The sequence below is a fragment of the Archocentrus centrarchus genome, chromosome 3 (genome assembly GCF_007364275.1).
Source record: "Archocentrus centrarchus isolate MPI-CPG fArcCen1 chromosome 3, fArcCen1, whole genome shotgun sequence".
Classification (NCBI taxonomy): Eukaryota; Metazoa; Chordata; class Actinopteri; order Cichliformes; family Cichlidae; genus Archocentrus; species Archocentrus centrarchus.
In genome coordinates, this window is record NC_044348.1 from 32,389,379 (window position 1) to 32,411,859 (window position 22,481).

The 22,481-nt window shown below is 41.6% G+C and overlaps 1 protein-coding gene across 1 annotated transcript in view; it reads left to right on the forward strand.

Moving 5' to 3' along the window:
- The first annotated feature begins 2,006 nt into the window (after positions 1-2,006).
- The window catches only part of cdh8 (cadherin 8), a 94,539-nt gene continuing 74,064 nt past the window's right edge, over positions 2,007-22,481 (forward strand). The window contains exons 1-2 of the mRNA XM_030723870.1: positions 2,007-2,129; positions 4,123-4,645. Coding sequence (XP_030579730.1) covers positions 4,388-4,645 — 258 coding nt within the window. The 5' untranslated portion in view covers positions 2,007-2,129; positions 4,123-4,387. The remainder of the gene's footprint in view (positions 2,130-4,122; positions 4,646-22,481) is intronic.

A 22,481-nucleotide genomic window follows, 5' to 3' on the forward strand; every position in this document is an offset into this window, starting at 1 on the left:
AACAGCAAACTTTACATATACTAACAGTCCCTATGGTGGTGACTTGTGTGGAGTCTCAGACGTGGAAATGTGTGGCACACGCTGCAACAGCTCTGTGATTAATACTACTGACAAAGCAGTAACTAATGATCGATTGAGGATGCTTTGGTTCTAAAGACCATTTCCCCTTCACTTACTTTGCCTTTTTCAAAGCCATCTGATATTTTGATCACTGGCAGGGGCCATGTCAGTGGAATTAATCACTAATTTAAAGCTGGAACCTTCTCATTTGCACAAAACTCTGCTCACAGAAGGAGATTTTTGAATGATTAGTTACTTTCAGATTCACCTGATGTCTGTGGAGCTGTTATCCTACCTTTGAAAGAACGTGTGATGAATAACAACAATGTAAGTTTTATGAAAGTGTATATTCTTGTATTAAGCATGAATTAGGGCTTGCTCTTTGAAGTTTGACATCCTATGTTAGCCTGTCTGTGTGTGTGTGTGTGTGTGTGTGCGCGAGCGTGCATGCACGTACGTGTGTGTGTCTGTGTGACAGAGAGAGGAATATTAGACTGCATCTAACAAATATTAGCTTTTTTATTTAACCTTTAGAGTAAATTTTAAATGAACAGCCCCTCCCAACCTGTCATTTTTATACATTTATCTCTGTCCACGCATATCCTCTGTGCTGCAAGTGTCAGTCAGTGAAATCTTCATTCATATCAAGAAAGAGTAACATAACTCAAGATTTACAACCTTATGCATTATGCAGTAGAAGCTTTTAAAAAGGATGATTGGAGAATTCCCATCTGAAATGCAGCTGCAACATCAAAGCTTGAGTGGGAGAAAATTAAATGGTACAAAAAATAAATAATGGTAGACTTGATGTCTTTGCTAATTGGGATATCTGGCATTTGGGTCAATAGGCCTCCACCAGGCAACGCCTAAAAGGAACAACCCTGGTGTGTTAAGGTGGTAAAGGTGCAACAACTTTTCGATGAGGGATTGCTGAAAACACTCACCCACTGTATTGAAGTAATAGGAATGTGACTTTATCATTGCAACAAAGAGGAGGAAAATCAGTGCTCGGTACTCCATGGAATTAAATGAGTTTTACAAAGAGATTCGGGGGGAAAAAAAAGAAAGCAATAAAGAGAGTATACTGACATTTGTTTCCGCTGCCCTAATGAAGGCTTCCCCCACTGATTGCTGCCAAGTAACGATACAAACACTAGAGGGCTCTCTATGTGGACAGCAGCATGGGCCTCCTCTGCTGTCACTCATGCACTTTACTGCACTCACAAACACTCACATTCAGCCATGCAATGATGAGCATGACCTTTTCACTAACAGGCTTAATAAGACCTATTTAACACTTTCGCCTTTCCTTCTAATAGTCTGGATTTTATGTCTTTTTTATTTTTATTTTTTACACATATTTTCGTTTCAAGAAATACAAATAAATGTAACCATTGTTTTTCTGTGTTCTTTGCTTACCATTGCTTTCCAGTGTAGCCGCACACTGTGTGTGTTCATCTGTTTATTGCTTAACCATATCAAATGACACTGTAAATGAGCAGCTCGGCTTCGTTTCACCGGCTGTCTGGCCTATTTCATTTCATTATTAACTCAGAGAAGCGAGGGCCAACTCATGCGTCACTTACCCAACAAAAAAGAAGATTTGGTTTGGGGGGGCGAAGGGAATAGAGGAAAAGAAAAAGAACGCAGCGATAAGAACCGTTTTACCTGCACACATCTAGGTAATATCTACAGCTGTAACCGGCAATGTGAGACGATAACCTTTGAGCGTCCGTGCTTGGGCAGAGCGGCATGCATTCATTTGTGCGCCTGTTGACCCGACTCCTCATCAACCCAATGAGCGCAGTGGAGGGGAGGCTCTCTTCGCCACCGTGCATCTCTCCTCCATCTCCTCCTCACTTTTCCAGTCGGCAAGCAAGCCTGTAGGAGCTCTTAACTACAACCCCAACACTGTCACTCTGCACTGACAAACTGGGGAAAGGATTTCTAGCCGTTTGCCTCTCCGAGTTTTGCTCATTTACCCACCGCCTCGAATGAAACGCATTGGAGTTTCCGGCGTTTTAAGAGGAGAAATAATGCAGCAGTGGAAAAGGATGCAAGTCGCACTAGTAAGTACAGCCCGACACCGTAATATAGAAACCTAACAGGTATTTTAAGGTAAATTGGTGCTTTGTGGGGAGGTTCTTCTTATAACCTCTGTCGCATACGCGTGGCTTCAGCGCATTTTACCGGACTCATTTACAGGAGAGAGCTGACTTGGAGCCACAGAGCAAGTCTACAGAGAGGTCTGCAACTTAGGCTACCTTTTTTTTTTTTTTTTTTTTTATCCTTGCCTCCGTCACCAGTATAAGCCGGTCGTGCATGTCTGTGTATGATTATTTTGTGTGTGTGTGTGCGTGCAATCCTTTTGCACATTTAATGGACCGACCGTTTCCTCAAAGGGTGAAACTTAAGAGGGACGGCGAATTTGTGTAATCGGGATGCTGTCTCAGACTATTTTATAGTAAAAGGCAAGAAGCAGGCTCAAACTTTGTGTGTTTATCCTTTTCTCTCTCGCTCTCTCACTCTTTTTTTTTTTACTCGTTTACTAGGAATTAAAATTTTAATCTCCCTACGTGGGAATTTCCCACCTTGAACAGCTCTTCTTCTGCAGCGCTCTGTTCGCGGCTGAGCTGTCTGGACCGGCTGCTTTCTGGCGGGGAGCTGTCCTATCTCCGTGGTGCTGAAACCGTTCAGTCACGCACCACAGTGACTTAAAATGCTCAAGAAAGGATGGCAATAATTTAATGCGACTGACTTGGAGATAAGATTTTTAAGTTGGGTATAATTTTGTATTTTACTAGTTTCGCTTACGGATTTGTTTGTGTTTCAATTTTTTTTCTCTTTTTTTCTTAACCTGGACCTGGATCTTAGTGTCCAGGTCGGTGTCACAGAAACTCAAATCTCTCCACACTTTGTGATGGTGCAGCTTCAGGTGGAATTCATTGTTATTGTCCTTGGGAATGCGACGCTGTGATCACACAGCATACGGCCACAGTGACATTTGGTGTGTGGTAAAAGTTATCAAAACTAACACTGACACTGTGCTGAAAGCGAGCCGCTCGGTGCTGTGATAGCATGTCCACCTCCATCAGTTTTATTTGAGGACAAGTCAAAGCCAACCCTTTGTGTCTGTGTCTGGTTTTACCCTCTGCTTTTGCATTCTGTTGAACACTGCACATCAGGCTGAGCGAAATAGTTAAACAGTCGAAACTGTTGTTGATTAAAGGGCAAATTTTACATCGCTCAGTTCTTCCATCATATGTTCCGGTAACATCACTCAGTTGTATCTAATTTTGGTGTTTTTGTGTTTACGAAAAAACAACTTTATATTTATAATTATCAGAAAACAGCAGTTCAAGTGTAATATTTCATATTTGTTTCAGTGAGTAAACATGCCTTTAAATACCTCAGCAATTATCTCATCTGGATTACGTGGATATCAGTGAGCTGCAGTGTAGTTGATATGGCTCACCTGCTGCCAGCTTCTCGAGTTAAACCTGGTATTATTGCATGCACCAATATCTAAGGAATATGATTGTAGCCTTTAACAACACTTAACCCAAAATGTATTGTCAAAACACTAATCATAAGGAACGTGTAATTTCTCAAATTCTTTCAGGATAATCCCCACAACAACAGATTAAAGCAAAGCAATCTGATATTTCAGGATGAATTGCCTCAGTGTGGAGACATGCCCATTTGTTCAGTTGTAGCAGAATAATATGAAAACAAGGTTGGAGTAAAGGGTCAGGCTGCTACTGATAGATCATCTGTAAAGATGAAGTGACATCTAGACTTCTTATCCTAAAATGAGAATTTATTTCCTTTTTGAAAACATCTTTTTTTCCTTCCTCTAGAAAAATATTTTTCTTCTGTCTCTCATTCTGGCTGTGTCATCTGAATTGTTCCAATGTTTATTTGGCTCTACTTTGTTTTGGGTTTTTTTTTTTTTTTTTTTTGTTGTTGTTGTGGTTTTCTGCCTCTCTATTTTTCACCATCTTCTGACAGCTCCCCACGAGACTAAGTGACAACTAACAAACTGTAATTGCTTCCTTGTAGGTCCCCCCCTCGGAATAACGCCAAATGGATGCTGTGTTAAGAGCTTCACCCCCTCACCAAATGCTATGGAGGTATGCCAAGCCATGCAAGTGACCTTTATCACACCATGAATGCAAGCTCTGCTGTTCAAAGAGGACACAAGTAACCTTTTCTTGTCATCTAAGAAGGAGCCGTTGATCTGAAGAGAGGAGGGGGGAAACGAGAGACACGGAGAGAAGAATCTCATAAAACAAACAAACAAACAAACAAAACACACAACGACAGGATGCCAAAGCGGTCCGACGAGATGCTCATGGATCTGTGGCTGTCCTTGCTGCTGGTGTGGATTACTTGTGTTCCGTACGTGTCTATGACTCCTATCATAGGCCAGTCCAAAAGTACACAAACTGGTGGGTCCGCAATGGTGGCGAGCGGTCTTGGCGAAGGACAAAGATTACTAAGCCGCGCCAAGAGAGGATGGGTTTGGAATCAAATGTTTGTGCTGGAGGAATTTTCTGGACCAGATCCAATTCTAGTTGGCAGGGTGAGTGCTGTGATTGTCAGCATTATATTAAGCTCGCTTATCGTGTGGAAACATTAATTCGGCCATTTGAATGCTCCCTCCATTTTTTTGTTCTTCCCATGGGCAGTGGGAGGGTTTTGGTTGTCAAGGGGAAACAGAGATATGGGGACGAGAGAGGATGGCAGCGAGAGAGGGTCAGAAAATGCTCATGGAAATAATTAAACTCCCATCAAATAATGGTGGCACATTTTCTGCTTTTGCATTTGGATGTTTTTGAAATCCAAGTTAGTCAGGAACATAGAAACACGCATTTTTTACCACTTTTACTTTTGCAGAAAGTAAAGGTGCGCAATGAGGCTGCAGTCCCCCTTTTGAATTTTCAGATTTTAGTTTTCTATTTTGTCCTGTAAATTCTTTAGACACTGTTTATAGTATCGATATAACACTTTTAAGTAATGGGACTATTTTAGTCCTTGTTACATTTTCCATTGCGGCTATGTAATGAACAGAATTGCAAGCTAATCCTGCAGCTAAGGGCCACCTGCTCCCTGGCCTGTGTGGAAGTGTCAGGCAGGTTTCAGGGGAGTGGAGGGCTGCTGGCCAGCCCGGCCAAAGCAGCTTGTTCACAGCTCATTGCTGGGATTCACCTGGGGAGAGTCAGGCTGGCAGCCTCGCTCACATCCCTCCCTCAGAATATTACCCAGCCACTGGCATGGGCAGGAACACAGCCCATCAAGCATAATATTTGATCTTGTTCAGTCATAGCTTTTGCAAACAGTTTATCACAGCTAATATTTGATAATTGGTTAGTATGCCTTTCTTGTTTGTGACATTTTGCCATTGCAGTGCAGTTTAATTCCTTTTTTTTTTTCAACCCCTCTGACATAACAGATGTCAGGACTGATGAAAAAAAGTTGTTTCTATTTTTTGTTTAAAGAAAAAAAAAATAGGCCATTTAAGATCCAAGTACATCATTTTAATCTTAGGTCCCATCTTTTTTTGTTCTTCTATGCTGAGCACAGTCATATGACTGCATCAATTAAACATTTACCACAATGCGGGATTTGCACCTGTGTTTTCTAAATACTGTGCTAACACAGAAATGCTGTTAAGTGATGCATTAATTTTTCAAGCGTATCAATTAGGCAGCCATTGCTGAATTCAACAATGACTGCTCATCAGAATTCTGAAACAAACAAAGAGTCACCGGAAACACAGTTTCCATACTTGAGCTTGAATTTCATAGGTTAGATGTTCGGTAGCTCACAGCTGCAGTTGCACATTTCACATATTATCAGCCAGGCTGTTATATATTCACAGATGTTTAACCTCGCAACATTTTAAGAAAAAATTGAAAGCAGCACCCATTGATAAAGAAAAATATGTGGATAAAACACAGTTGTGTTTTCAGTTCCAAGCTTACACACTCTTGTTTGAGTACTGTGCTGTGTGCCCCTGGCCACAGTGTCAAATGTTCTGCACATTGTCAGCAGAGGATTGGTGGGACAAAATCAAGTTATGTTCTCAGTCGTGAAGGATGCGTTCTCTCAAGGCCTCAGTTAATGCTTTGCAAAGTTGACTGTAGGATAAGTTAGTCATAGATATAAGCATCTTCCTGTTGAAGGACAGTGCAAGGATTGAGGTAGGGTAGGGGGGCAGCTCTGGGCAAAGAAGAAGGCAGCTAGCCTTCTTTTTTTTTTACAAAGCGATGATGATGGGTAGCGTTCACTGCAAGGTTAAGTGCTCATGAGTATGCCTGGCAGAGCTAAGATAAGTCCTGTGTTAGACCAAGATGGCACTGCATCGGTTTAAGACTATAAATCTCTGTTCCTTTCAGTCCCTCCATCTCCTTTTCTTCCCTTTTCCTTGTGTTTCTCACGCTTAATTAAAAAATGAATCAAATGGGTGGGAGGTGTGATTCAAATGGGTCACAAAGCTCTCAGTGTATTTTGCACAATTTTCTCTGCTGCGTGAGGACGCCCGTGTCTGCAGTTGTGGGATGATTATCAAGGAGGTCCAGGCCAAGACTGGACTCTTTCCATCCTATAGTTTTAAAAAAAAAATTTTTCATTGCTGATGAGATCATATTTGAGAGAGATTGTGCCATTGATTTTTTAACTGTGTGTCATCCATGGTGTTCTCTCCCAGCAGAGACTATTACCATAAATGCAGGAAAGGAGGGGGAGGACAGGAAGGTGTGGAAGAGTGAGAAGGACGGCCATAAGGCGTGACAGCCCCCTTCCCTTTCGGTGTTCTTCTTCAGTGCGTCGTTTCTCAACATTGTGATTCACTGAGCGGCGTGCTCGTCAGCCCCCGTCAGTCCTGCTTGTGTCGCGGAGGCAGACATGCAGTACCTGTTAAAGTGAAGTCGAGAAGACAGCTGTAAAAGCTTGTTGCTGTAGCTTAAAATGAACATAGCATTGGAAGGGATTTTAGGATTACTCATCATCAGCTAGGGTGGTTCAGAAATATCCCATCATTAAGAGCAGAGAGTCAAATTAGCTTTAGCATATTCTTCACATGTTTGCTCATCGATGACAATGAGTGGGAGATACCAATACCACTTGAGTGAGTAAAGACTCTCATGTAGACCACTGGAAGCCAAGTGGAGGGTAATTTTAGGCAATGCAGCTCTTGATTTACTGTTGCACTATCACAATGGTGAAGAACAGCTTTTATTTTAAAATAAAGAGTTCTGCAGTAGAATTGAGGACCTTTCTTCATTTCTGTATGATGCCTACCAAACCATTAGCCATGTTTTCCAACCATTTTGTGTCTTTAATCAAAGCTATTTCAATTATTCAAACATACAACAAAGCAACTCAATTACACCAGGCCATTAAAGGCAAAACATTGCCTTGGAACAGAAAACAAACACTGAACAAATTGCTGTGTTTGCACCAAAGAGATATCAAAATGTGTTTTCTTTGTAGTGCAAGGAAGGCAGATTGATGGCGGTTTATGCAGGAATATCTCACAGTCTCAGATGTAACTTTTAGCTTGACTCCCAGGCAATCATTTAGCATATGGTGTGTTAGGATTGCTAATGATGGATTCCAGTGTTGATTTGTACTCAAAATGTGTTAAACTGAGTGATCCCTCATCCTATTGTCTAACACATTCATCCACCACAGGACTGTATGTGTTTTTGCACAAAGAGAATAATCGAACATTAATATTCATCAATTCAGGTGGTACTAAAAGACTGCAAAGAGTGACAGTGATAAAGACAGAAAAATCTGGCTGTGATTATTAATTCGGCAAAGGCAACAGATGAAGAAAAAAGAGAGGGAGAAAAAAAAGCTTTGTCTTTCTTCACGTACGATCTCGGGGAAGAATTCAGGCTTCATTCTTCCAAACAAGCTGTCTGACAGGACTCCCAACAGGAAGGGCCAGAACAGTATCAGATTGGTGGTGTAATATAAGTCTGTTGAGTGTTTTGCTGGAAGCAAAGGTAATCTATAGCTCTGTCCCCCCTCCCCAAAATTGAAGACCTTTTTCTTGTACTGACTTGTGTTAAATGGTTCAAGCTTCCTTTCTTTTCTTTTTTTTTTCCCCTTCAGATTTACATTCAGGTGAAACTGATAAAAGATCACAGCTTGAATTAATTTGTGTGTTCCCTGGAAAAGTATGTGCCCCTAGTATGTATTTATTTATTTATTGAAATTTTTTTAATTTGAAAAAGTAAAATTCACTTTGGTCCTTCTGATATCAGATGACATCAGATTACCTGTTTACACCTCAGTCTGGACCTGAGTGCGCCGTGTTTAGTGAGCAACGTTTTCCAAATTCACTTCAGACCTTTTTGTTACTTTCTGCACTTTGGACTGCTACTACAAGATGTGGGACATCAGTCTATAAATACTGATGCAAGCTACTTTTGCTCGGCCGGATTGCCTCTCTCAGTCTCTGTCCCCCACTTCTACCTCCACCTCCACCTCTTTCTCCTTCTTTCTCTCTGTGAGGGGGTGATTATAGAGAGAGTGGCTCTTGAGCCCAAGTAAGCTTGCCTCCAGGGCTGATGGGGTGTGGTACAATGACATTGTTAAAATTTCTCCAAGTGTTTGGCTTTGGCGATGTGAGGCAGTGAGGCAAAGCTAAGGCGAGATTGAGTCCTGAATACAGCTGCCAGAGCAGCCTCAGACTCCCTGGCCCCACTGAAGGCCCCACTGTTGCTGCTTTACAGCAGATCAAAGGTTGAGCCTGCTCCTTGACTGAGTAATGCTGATTTGGCCTGAGATTAATGAGGATCGCCCACCTTTATCTGCATTTACTCTGGCTCCAACAGTTGAACGGATATCTGGCTATGCCTTTGATTGATGGATGAGGAGTGGGAGTTAATGAGAATATTAGCCGATTTATTGCCAGTGATTGATAGCCATTATGACACATAAATTATAAGCATTGGCTCAGATATAATTAATTCTGAAATGTAGCCCAAATTAGACACAGGTTCCAGTGCCATAGTGAGAGGGTTGAATAAAAAAGCTGTCATTAAATCCAGAAAAAGGAAGCCCATCAATGTTTGTTGGACTTCATTCCATTCCATGTGGTTTCTCACACCCACAACAGCTCCTGGAATACAGCTCTAATCTCTCTCTTCAGGCAGCACCACAGATCCGTATTGAGCAGCAGCTCCTCTGTCTTTCAGCTCTCAGATCTCCATTCCCTCTTCATGTGCAGTTTAGAAAACAAACAAACAAGAAAAAAATGTGCTAACATATTACTGTCCACCACTTCCTGCACCCGTCCCTGCTCTGTTAGCACACTCTCCTCGTTCCCTGTGCCTCACCTGTACAGTACATCACTAATGCCAGCAGGGCCATTATACCAATGGTCCATGGTCACATTCTCCCCCTTCCTTTTTCCAATCTCTCTCTCTGTCTGTCCCTCCCGGTCTGTAATAAAATACTGTGCCCAGTGATGGCTGTGATAGAGCTGTGGGATCACATTAGTGCTGCCCTCGAAGAGCTTGACAGGTTGTCTATGGCTTTGTATTGTCATCCTGGTTCCCATTAACAAGCTGCATATGTGTATGTGCATGTGTGTGTCGCACAGCGGTCCATTCAGGAGTGTTGAGATGCACTAAAATGAGATGTGCAGACACCAGTTTGGATGGAGTATATTTAGACATTAGGGTTATGTGTGCAAGAGTAAATACAGTGTGTCCATGCAGCTTTATAGCTGCTGTATCTTTGCAAACATTTGCTGGGGTTTCACTGTGGTCATATTTATGAGAGATTTCTCTCTAAACTGCATGATGTGTGCTTTGAGAAGAAATTGCAAGTTGAAATCTACTGAAAATTTCAGGTGGTCTCATCCTCAGTGGCGTGATTATTTTCCCAGTGTACTGACATTATTTGTGTCTTAAATGCTATCGCCAAGAATTGTATTTTTACCTCTCAGTAATAAGTTAGTACAAGTACAATATGCCAAATGAAATATCACTGATTTCATTTCCCTCTTTATGTGTTTTTAAACACGCACACACGCCTCACAACTGCACTTCCTCAGACCACAATTTCCTGCTTCTCCTCTCACATATAGCTGCGCATTACACGCAATTACATACTGTATTTTCTCCTTGTGTATTTTCTAATGGGAGCTGAAATAATGTTCCGGCTCAGTGTATCATAAGGAGGCACGTGATGCACCTCGTCCGCCATCCCTGGAAGCTCTCTTGTGTACATGCATCAGCTGCAATAATAATTTAACAGGAAAGCACATCCATTCACATGGCTTCAGAGTCCCTGAGCAAAATAACAAGCTTGCTGCTATCACTCACATCTGTGGCTCAGCATGATTAAATCCATGTTGTACAGTGAGCAGCTCACGTGGGGGCCACTTTCCCGAGCTCCTGCATCAGTACTAATTCATAACAAATGGTCCCTTTATGGTTTCACCTTGGACTGCATCGCTGTGATTAGCTTGCTCCCATGTCACTGTTTGTCAGTCAACGGTGTCTAACTCTTCCAACCATAATCCAGAGGAACACTATCCTCTCATTAAGTCCAAATCTTAACTACGCCAGCCCTCTCTTAACTGCCTTCCCTCCCCTCAGCTCTCATCTCCTCCTGCTTCCCTCACACTCCCTGGCTCACTGGGCTTGGCCTGTGCTGGCTGTGCGGAGGTGGAGCGCTTAGTGGGCTAAATCATCTGGCACTCTGCCTTGAACTTTGCTCTAACTAATTTATAGGAATTAAAGTGGTTCACCTCACAGGCTTGGCTGGTGCATTGTCTTGTCTAAATTAGCCATGTTTCTTTTAAGATGGACAAAAATTTGCTTTGTTTGATTATTATTATTTTTTTCATCAAGAATTGTATTTGCTGTTTAACAGACTCCTGAGTTTTGCCTGTGCTGAGATTTAAAAGGTTGATGATTTCTAACCCTTGTAGCAATGGACAACTAAATTAGGCAACAAGTAAGCTGAGTGATGTTGGGCATTCTGCTTACTTATAAATATGGATTGTGTTTTCAAGTCAAATCACTGGCCAAGCATTAGTAGCAGTAAATGAGGTTGCAATTATTCAAATCTGATTTTTCAGATGAAAAGATTATGAATATCTGAAACCTGCTAATTGGCCCTCGCCTCTGCCATAGTGTTTTGTGGGCATAAGCCACAGAACCAGCAGTAGTAGCTAAAGATTCTTGCTTCCCGTGCCAGTGCGCTCTTGTGGGCTGGATGTTTGGCTCAACTCCCCAGGAAGCTCCGCTCCTATGGATAGACCCCAGCGTATGTAAAATGCTGCAGGCAGCTGCAGGCGGCTTATCCCTGTGCCTCTGCTCCCATACACGTCCCATCAGCCAAACTGGGACTGCCGGAGTAATCTTGTTAAGAATGGATGTTGTTATTGTGTGACTGGATGTGCATTTGGCTTCACGGTTAGCTGGGAGCACACGTGGGCTGGAGCAGGAGAGACAATGGGGAGGGAGTTCTGGATCAGTTGGAGGGTGAGTGCCTATTTCTGGCACTTAAAAGACGACAGTCCTCAACATTTTTCCCTCTGCTTCCTTACTGGCTCTCCTCAGCTTCCCTCCCACTTCTTCCCAGAGCCCCCTCCTCACCTGCCTCATACAAAATAAAAACAAAGTGTCCTTAGTAAACAGTGGGTGTGACATTTGCTTGGTGATTGGTGTCTTCACCTATAACGGGTATTAAAGATGATGATTATCATTACTGCTGAGTTGAAGGCACCGGGTTGCTCACCTCAATCACTGAGGTGACAATAAAAAGAAAAAAAAAACACACACACACACAGACACACACAAGGAGAATCAGAGGCTCCATCCTTTGTGCTCTCCTCTGTTTTAATGCAACCACTCCTGACGCGGGTATCTGGGTGCCAACAGACTGTGGCTTTGACCTTTCTCACAAATGAATTATTTTGGTTTAATGATCCTTTCTGCAGAAAGAAGAAAAAAAGATAGCTGAAATAATAGCCAAGGGAGGCGACAGAGAACGTAAAAGGGCAGCACCCACACACCTTCCATACTTTATTCTCCAACCTCACTCGTACTCTACCTGTGAATACACCTGTATCTCTTTAATAATCCTTCTTCCTAGTGTTTGTGTCTCCAAGGTGCATGTGATACATCTAGTCTGTTCCTTATAAATCAACTAACTTCAAGAAAGGAAGTACCAAGGATGGAACAAGCAGGTGGTAGTGATGGAAACGCATGCTTCTTTGTGTGTGTGAAAGTGACACTTTGGATTTTTCCCCCTCCTCCAATGTTTGATTAAGTCTTCTTTTTTCTGTCAGATCAGAAAAGGGGGTGGGATGTGAAGGGAAAGGGGGGTGAATGGAGTGTGGGGGGGGGGGGTTGGTGGCTGCATGAAAAATTCAGAACGTTATAATATAAAATCCAGATGAATCATGAATGCTTAATGGGAATCAGGGCCGAGCATGCAGGATGTTGAAAGTGTTCTCAAAGATTCTCGGTGTATGTGTGTCTACCGGTTCCGCATGCACAACAAGGGACACGGCATGTTACATCGCCTCTCTCAGCTGCTCTCTGCTCTCGATGGCAACAAAATGATGTGCTGAGGGACAGTGAATAGAGGATGCCAGAAACATGTGAAAAGCTTTTAGGGGCTATAGGCCTTCTGTTACTGAAGTCTGGCTAATTGCCTTTATCCTAGCTGTAAATGCTTGTTGTTCTGCTTGTGGAGCGGACATGCACCAACGGTCTATCTGATGAAATATTAAAACATCTTTGCCAATACGTGGTCTTCTCTATTGTGGTTTAATGAAATGCAGAGTTCGAAGAAAAACTGCTGCTATTATGAATAATAGAACATCCAATTAGTGTAACATCATTGTAAATGAGTTTGATGAAAGGCTGGACTTGTGTAATGTTGGAGGAGTGTGAACATTTAGTTAAGTTATCAAAGCGTTTAAATGTAGTAACATTACAGAGGTTGATTATGACTGAATGGTGACGTCATACATGCATTTTTTTTCTGTTAAAGATTGCAAACGCGGATATGATTCCACAACAACATTTAAGTTTGATTTTTTTTACTTTTGTGTGAGGGAAAATAAAGTATAATGATACTGCAGTTATTTTTTATTTTTATTCCTTTTTTTTCTTTTCTTCTGGTTTTACAAAAAAATGCTAGACCATTTTGTCCATAAATGTGGAAATCAGACCCAGGCACCAAGCTTTCGTAGCAGCACTTAAATGATATCTGAAGGCCAGCATTACTAGCAGAGTAGTTTTCTATGGTAAGCTCGTGACTGAAGAATGTCGTAGTACATGAATGTTGACACAAGTCTCTCAAGCAGCACTCAAAAGCTGCTTATTTAACATGGACCCCAAGGCTAGACTACCAGCTGGGTGATTGCCCTGGGCCCCCAGACCCACAGCCTGGATTTGCTCTACTTCATCTGTAATCTGTGTGTGTGTGTCTGTGTCGTTTATTTAACCACAAATTTGTTATGAAATTCTGATGTAGAGTATCAGCTATTACATCATCACAGACCTTGCAGCAGCACTTGTACAATTTTGCTTTGAGACCTTATTTACTTTGTTTAGTAATGAACTCATTTGTTATAATGATGTTTCTAATCAAATTGCTTTATTTTTTTTTCTATTTCAGCAATTAACACACAGAAAACATCTTACAAGGTTACGTTATTTCTAAATTGAGGTATTGTAATGTTCTTGTACTTCTGTGGCAGCATTCATCATATTTAATAGTTTATTGCTCACCGTGTAACATTAGTAACAAATTACCAATTTACATATTCAAAAACAACCTGGGAAGTGCAGGAAACTGGCCAATGTTCACATTTGAGGGTATTTCTGGCATTTGATTTTTTTTTGTTTGTTTTTAATGACCAAAACTGTTGATTTGTCAGCTCAGAGTGTTGTTTGACTTCTGGGTAAAGAATAAATAAAATAAAATAAAATAAAGTGAAATGTTTAATAGGTTAAGTACAACATCACAATAATATCAGCGAGGAGATTGACAGTTTCACTCACTGCTTGATTGGATGTAGGAGATGAGAGCACCAAAGCTCATGTTTTTGGTAAATATGCACGTCGTTAACCCTGAATGTTAACGAGTACTTTAAATTTAGATGTTCTGGCCACGCTTCAGCACGGGATGAGCCGGAAGTAAGATCAGGATTGTTTATCCCACATTATGTGAAGTGGGTGTCTCTAGTTTTTTTGCCCTGTAACTTCAACCAGACTGGCTGCATCAAAACAGAAGGTTGGCAGTTCGATTCCTGGTTGCTGCGGTCCTTGGGCAAGATACAGAATCCTGAAAAAAATGCTTTAGGTTTGTCATTTGTCATCTGACACTGTGGTAATAAAAGTGCTGCATGTATACAGTAAAAGCGTGTGTGTGTGTGTGTGTGTGTGTGTGTGTGTGTGTGTGTGTGTGTGTGTGTGTGTGTGCATGTGTGCGAACAGGTGAATATGTCTTGTAGTGCAAAGCAATTTCAGTAATCGATAAGGCCAGAAAGCACCATAAAAATGCAGTTCACTTCATTTGTATGTAATTGAATCTTTACACAAATGAAGCGCTCAAATGTCAAATAGCAGATGGGACTAAGAACTGCTAACACTCCACTAACAGGGTTAGCATGCAGTGTGGTCACTGGAACTGAAGCATAGCTATTTTTACTGGTCACCCACACATACATATCAAATTGCTGAATATTGTCAGCCAGAACCAAAAATGTATGGAGAAGACTATTAAAGCACTAAACTGGCAAATGAAGTATACTATTTTATTCAAATATTACATAAATCAAAATTAAGTAAGTTGACAAACTGAGTTCTCATTTACATCTGACACTTTATGTTTGGGTGACTGTACATAAACACAGAACCAGAACTGCCACAAACAGCTTGGAATCACGTTGGGCTGGGAGCCTGCCCCAGTATGCAACGGGCAAGAGGCGATAGTTTGGCACTATTACAGGTTGCCAATCTATCACAGTCGAACACACACACAGACACAGACACACACACACACACACACACACACATTCACACCTACAGGCAATTTAGAATTTCCAGTTCATCCAGCATGCATCTGTGGAAACTGGAACAAAGTCACAGATGCATAGAAATACAGTTTATTTATCATTTTTTATTATTATTGTTGTTGTCATATTAGTTTTAGCAGAAAAACTTTTTTTTATTATTTGCAAAAAAAAAAGAAAAGAAAAGAAAATAGAGAAGCTTTTTGTTCATTTTTGTTATTAATAATTTCCTTTGAGTAGTGCAAATCCAAAAATATAGCACTGTCAATAACATAAGATGCTTCGTGGAAATTCCTTGTAAGTATTGAACAGTGAGACTAAGCAGTGCAAAGGTGCTTTAAGTCTAACAAAAATGAGGAGCTGTGTCTTCGAGGGAAACCCCCTCTGAGCCTCCTGAGATGTCTCTCCTCGTCACTAAGAAGTCGTCTTTGCCAAATGGCACGGAGCCCTTTCATGTTACTTCCTCTGCTTTATCTGCGTGATGAAACCGCATTGCTGCTGTTAGCTGATGAAGACAAGGAGCAGCTGTGGTGAAGCAGCAATATTTTAATGGCTTCACAGATCTTTGAATGGTTTGTCATTGGGGGAAACGACCTGGGCCGAACCCCAAAATCATTGTAGCCTCCATCTGGATGGAAACAGTCACACAGGTCCTCGTTTCTCTCCATCTCAATCTGTGCAGCCCTCTCAGTGTTTACAGAAACCGGGCCCGCTTGAACCACCACTTGCCAAGATGTGGCATGTTTATCAGCGTCTCTCTGCACACAGTTACACGCAGGCACATAAACACAGATGCACATGCAAACACAAACACAAACACACATTGTCTATGTGTCTCGTTGAGTGGCCAGATAAGAAAACATGACATTATCTTTTTGGTGTGTCTGTGTACTAATGCGTGCCCACTCACACAAGCGCGTCTCTGTCCACACACTCGATGTGTGTGCTATGAAAATGTTAGTGCCATACTGTATCTGTCTTGATGACCTTTTCTTCTTTGTTGATGCCCGGTGTTTTTATAAATACCGTGCTGATATCCTGGGATGTGTAATTACCGCACTGCAGCAACACACTGCCTCTTTATTAGTTTTCCAACAATGGCCTTCCTCATCACTGCTGAGTGCTCTGTGTGTGTGCGTTTTAGTGTGTGAGAGGCTATTCTGTTGTCCTGTTTGCACAGCTGAATCCTATAGTACACTAACAGTCCTCATGCTGCTGCTCTGTGGTTTAAGTGTGTGATGTGGCTTCTATTTATATGTCAGTGTAGCTCAACAATAGTCATGATATCCATAATATCCAATTTCTTATCCAGTTATTCATCTACAGGAGCTTCTTAGAAATTATCTCTAGGGATTCATAAATGGATCCTATCCAGTCCAACACGCAGATGAAAATAGGATGGAGGGATTTAACTGAGCAGATATGTGAGTGTGCAGCATTACTTCAACAAATACCACATCAGATCAAGTTAGGATTCGGATCAGGTGTCTCCAGCTGGATTTGTGCATAGAAAATGTCTTCTAACATTTACAATACAAAAGTAGAAGTGGGTTTTCTGTCTTTGTTGCATCACTGGTGCGCAGGGAAAATGCATGTCAAAAAGGTCTATGTGAATGCGTAATGGGATCCCGGTCTGCACCGGCTCGGCATTTGTCGATAAGGATCACACTCCCCAGGTTCGACTCCGGGGATTAGGGCAGGGGCCGTTTGATCTTAGTGGTTTTGCATAAAAGTCACAAGTCTCCAGAATCCTGTAGCAAAGGAGCTGAGTTAGCTAATTGGGAGGGTGCTGCTGCATGCCGGGCTGGACTTCGCAGAGTGTCCTCGAGATGCCTTTGACAGAGCTGCAATTACAGTAAAGTCAGAGTGCTGTGCTAATGATGCTTTCAAAGTAGAGGAGAATGGGGGGAATTTTGAGTCATGGAGAAATTTACACACTGTAACAATGCTTTAAAATATAGCTAGCAAACTCATTCAATACTGTGTACATGTAAGTACAAACTTATCCTAATCACAGCAGGCAATCAGACAGGAAACTAAACTTATCCATCATCAAATGCGAGCTGTGGTCAGCCACAGCGTATCAGAACGTATCCTGCTCCAAAGCTGCATTCAGGGTCCCCTGCGTCCACATTGGATCCACACGCGCCTAAGCAGCCAACACAGCAAAAGCACAGGGGGGTGTGCCAGTTACGGAACATAATTGCTACTAATGACCATTAGGAGTTTGGTTTTCATCCTCCAGGGACTGCAGAAAAGGCCTTCCGTCTTATCAGTTGATTAGAAACAAATAGAGGGGGCCGGATCCTGCATATTAAGTAAACAGGGGGCTAAAATGGTGTTACTCTATCAGGAGAAAGCCTAATGGAGTTGCGGGTAGCTCATCCTCTGCTAATGTGTCAGCAAATGGACAACAGCTCACAAACCCCCGCTCCACTCGTCAAATATTACAGTAACACTTTTTTTTTTCTCCTGCCAGTTGAAACTGTATCTGAAAATAACTAAACAGGAAAAAGTGAAAAAAAAAAAATTCCATCAGCCAGGGTCTTAGAGTTTAGTTTCCCACTTCTAACAGCGAAATGCTGCAGACCTTTGCGCTGCTCTGTAGTAAAGGCACTTATGCTTTTCCAGCAGCAGTGTTGGTATCCAACTGTCAGTGATGGCAGCAAAGTTGTTTTTTCCTCTCAGAGGATTCATTTGCATTATGCAAATGAACAATTGATATGGATCTTCTCCCCTCCGATGAACATTTTGCACAGCAATTTGCCAAGCAAGTAATTACTTATTGACAGAATGATATTACACAGGAAATTGTTGTATAAAATGGCAAACTCATCTCATTGAAATGGTGGCAAAAATAATAAGAATAACAATAATAAAATTAGAAGTCATCAGTTAAATGGACATGAGTTATGGAGGCTTGCACTCATCACAGCTCTTAGTGCAGTCACTTCACTGCCACCTGTGGTTGCACTCTGGGCTCGTGGCTTTGCATTTTAATTAATTCCAAACATTATTAAGGATACAAATTCACTGTCTCACTCCGCTGCACTATGCAATGTAGTTGAGCTGCAGGAATATCAGCAATTATCCATATTGTGATGGAATATTTTATGCAGTGTTTGTGTACCCTGCATGTCACATCATGTTGTAACTAGTGATAACGCTTTCTTTTTTTTCTTTTTTTTACCGGTTGTAACGCGCTAAAACTGGAGAAAAGCAAATAATAAGTCACAATATATAAAGTGACATAATGTAAATGTGTACCCACCCCCCCCCCCCCCCCCCCCCCCCCCCCCCCTTTTTTTTTTGTTTCAGCACCTTTTTTCACTATTTAAATACAAATCAAAGAGTGGCTCCAAAAACTGTAAATGTGTCTGAAAATCTGATATTTTTCTTTTCTTAAGGTCAGTGTAACATCAGATCTGAGGCAGCATCGAGGCATTCATCAGCAGACACTGCTTAAACACCGTGACCTTTGATAACCTTGGTTAAAAAAAAACAGACTCCATAAAGCAATTAACATCGTTCCAGCAGGATACACTGCCAGCAGGATAACCTTAACTTCTTTTTAATCATCTAATTCATAAGGACCATTTATATTTCCTTTTTTCTGTTTCCACCTTTGTTGCAGAAAGAAATTATTTTCCAATGCGCTTGTGTCAGCGCCATTCCAGCTCTAATATCGAGCATCCCAAGAGATTGGCACCTGGAGGAAAACAGAGAGGGAAAAGGGAAAAAAAGGGCCAGTGTGCAGCTGCATTTTCTTCTTCAGTAATCGAATCCCTCAAAAGGGGTCCATTTTTCTTCATCTCCCCAGGTCCACAGGACCTTTAAACAGAGCAAGGCACCAAAAGAAGGCGCCATAGAACACAATTATAATTCCAATATAGTCTTGTAAAGAAAATGTAAACAGATAGCCAGGCTGCAAAGCTGCCCCCATTTTCCCAGAAGACTGGTAATAAAGTAGAAAAGATGTAATACTGGAAGAGGCTTTTTACCCCCTGTCCTTTTCTCACTAAAGAAATTGAAAAGTGTGGCTCTCTGCAGTGGTGCTGGTGGAAGAAAGGATGCGCCGAGATTTATGAGAGATTTAAAGGGGAGACAGAGCCGGGGTAGATTTTACCAGAGGCGTTAATGTGGTTTTGCAAATGAACTTTAATGCATGAGTATTGATAAGAATAAATGCTGCTATGCAGCACTGGCTGAATCCTTTTTTCTAGTACAGTAACTGCATGTTTTGTCACAAGCTTAATTTCAGAACCCTCCAGACTCTGACAGGGGACGCAAACAAGCTACCATCCCCTCCAGAAATCTGAACAGGAGCAAATTGGTGGCAAATTTTGATTTGTAAGAGCGTGCAGCTTTCCTGTTGGCAAATCTTGAATTCTCAGAGCGGGACATTTTTATCCTTTCCTATACAGTAGTTTCCCCCACTCGTGAATATTCTGTTTGTTGTGTGTTGTCTTGGGGGTAATATTTGTTTTATGCCTGGTTTTGTTTTTTTCTCCGGTTTATTCTCCACTCATTGGAATGCAGAGAAAAACAGCAATAGGCTACTTATGGTAATTTCCTGGCAGTGGTTGCAACTGTCCTAATAATTATTGCTGGTACTGGAAGCTGCTGGGGCACACAGCTCAGGGGTTTGTGCGTGCGTGTGCACGATCAGGACATTCAAAGCAGTGATTTAAACTTCAGTAACAGTCGTGTAAGGTCGAGAATGTTCAGTCAGTAAAACAAGGCTGATGTTTAGACAGTGCTGTTGGATTTTCAGCTGTTTTATGAAAAGTCTATTCTTATTATTATGCAAAAAAGATGATGACCAACATCTGCTGCTGTTCTTGGCCATATGGGCTGTTTGGTAAGATCCAGTGACGTGACCTTTAGCATTTCAGTGTGAATCCACTCTTGTAGAGTTACTCACTTTGCCTGAGAGAAAATCGGCTCCACGAGTTGGTTAGTGGGATGAATGTGTGGCTGTGCAGTTTCCCACTAAGTGTAAATCACAGGCAGAAAGAAAAAGGCATGGATGCTTGTTCTTGTGAGGGTGCGCATGTATGAATATGTGTGTTTCTTCCCGCATGTGTGTGTGTGTGTGTGTGTGTGTGTGTGTGTGTGCGCGCATGCGTGTGTGCGCGCATGCATAAATCTCAGTCTGGGCCAAGAAGCAGTAAGGCCCGGCAGGCTGGGAAGGCGTGGAGAAGGGGGGTGTGACAGTTTAGTGTGAGAAGGGGAAATGGCATGGTGCTAGTGAAGCTAGTCATCCGTCTGCTGTGACACCCAGCGTGCATGGAAGATGTCCCCGGGACTCGGCAAAGGCAGAGGAAGTGTGGTCTTGCAGAAGAGTGGGAAGTGTCATTCTCTCTGAAAGCGTCACCGTCTCTGGTTCGTTGTCTTTGTGTTAAACATGGCCACAGTATTGCCGATTAACATTTACTGTAGCATTTTAAATGTCCAGCCACCTAAACGCACAAACATTTTTATAGCCCGATGACCTCTGACCTATTCTCCAGGTCCATGAAATATATAGCTATGCAATACATCATCAGCTGTGACACTTTGGCACCAATCTTATGAATGAAAGGACTAAAGGGTCTCAGATGTTACGAACTATCACCGCTGTGTTTCCTCGCTGCAGGGAAATCGACATATTTCTTTCTTATTTTGTGTCCACGGTTGTTGTTGTTGTCTCCCAAGGACCCAACCAACTCTTTCAAGTGTTCCATTATATTGGATCAAGAAATATATGTTCCACACTAAATTATCTCTCCATGAGGTACAAAGATAAATGAGTCTGATTCACATTTTCAGTAAACAGACCTTTCAATGGAGTGTTATTTTTAATGATGGCAACATTTTGAAGGGAGTGTTCAATTGCTTGTGAGTCCTTGTTAGGCAGTAAACACTACACAAATGTGATCGTCCCATCTACTGAAGAGGTTTAGTGAAGGGTAACTCACATCGAGAACACTTGTTTAGATGAGATGCATGGAAAAAGGAATGGAAGGATGAAGGTCTACGTTGTGATATCTGAGGTTGCTCATATAAATAAAAGTTTAACACAAATGAAAAAAGTTGTTTTTCCCTCATATGTCCATGGGCTTTCAATACACAATATATAGGTATGACTAGCAACACAAAGACAATGACAAAAAGGAAAAAAGAAAGTACACACTCTTTCATTTCTAAGGTTTTAGGTATCAAAATATTTAAAAAAATGTATCTGGTCCTTAATGGGTCTAAAATGAGATAAATACAACTTCAGCTGGACAACAACACCTGACGTATTACACTCTGCTATTATTTACCTAAAATATAGAAGCAGTGTGGTTTGTTAATACAATGGCATAAAGACATCAGCACTCATCTCAAAGAAGCAACTGTTACTGTTCATCAATGTGGGAGGGGCTGTAAGGCCATTTCTAAATAATCAGAAGTCCAAATCCCAAAGAGAGAACGATTCTTCAGAACTGGAAAACATTTACGACAGTTTCCTTTCTTCCCAGGAGTGGACATCCCAGAGCTTCATCTCAGACTCTACAGGCCTCAATTAGCACGTTAAATATTAATGGTCACAATTAGAAAATGACTGAAGAAATATCACATATTTTGAAGGGTTGCCAGGAGAAGCTTTTTCTCTCTAAAATAAACTTGCAGCTCAGTCTCAGCTTTGCAAAATTGCATCTAAACAAACAAACAAAGACTTCTGGAACAATGTTTCTTGGACAGATGAGAGCAAAGTGGAGATATTTGTCCAAAATGCATGGCACCATGTTTAGCAAAAAACAAACACAACATACCAACAAACACCGCACAATGGTGGTGGTGGTGGTGGGGGGTACCTGGCAGTCACTGGGTTAACCATTAACTCCTCTGTTTACCAAAATATTCTAGACACAAATATACAACCATCTGTCAAATTTATGCTAAAGTTTGGCATAAACTATGTCATGCAGCAGGACGATGTGTCCCGAGCACACCAGCAAATCAATCACCAGCAAAAGAAAAGAAGCTGCAACGGTTCAAAGTTCAGACCTCAGGCCAGTTGGAGTGCTGTGCCGGAACCTTCAGGGAGCCGCGCATAGACGAATGACCACAAACCTCAATGAACTCAAGCAGCGATATAAAGCAGAGTGGGCCAAAGTTCCTCTGCAGTGATGTGGGAATCATAAAGAAAGTCATCCAAGTTATTACTGCTAAAGGTTTTAACCATTTCTGCATTTTGGATGAATTTTTGCTGAACGAATAACGACACAATGAAATGTGTTGTGTGTAGTTAGAGGTTAGAATTAAATTAATTTGGAACCAGATGATTATTTTTATTTTATACTGTTTTATACTTTCTTCTTATGTTGAC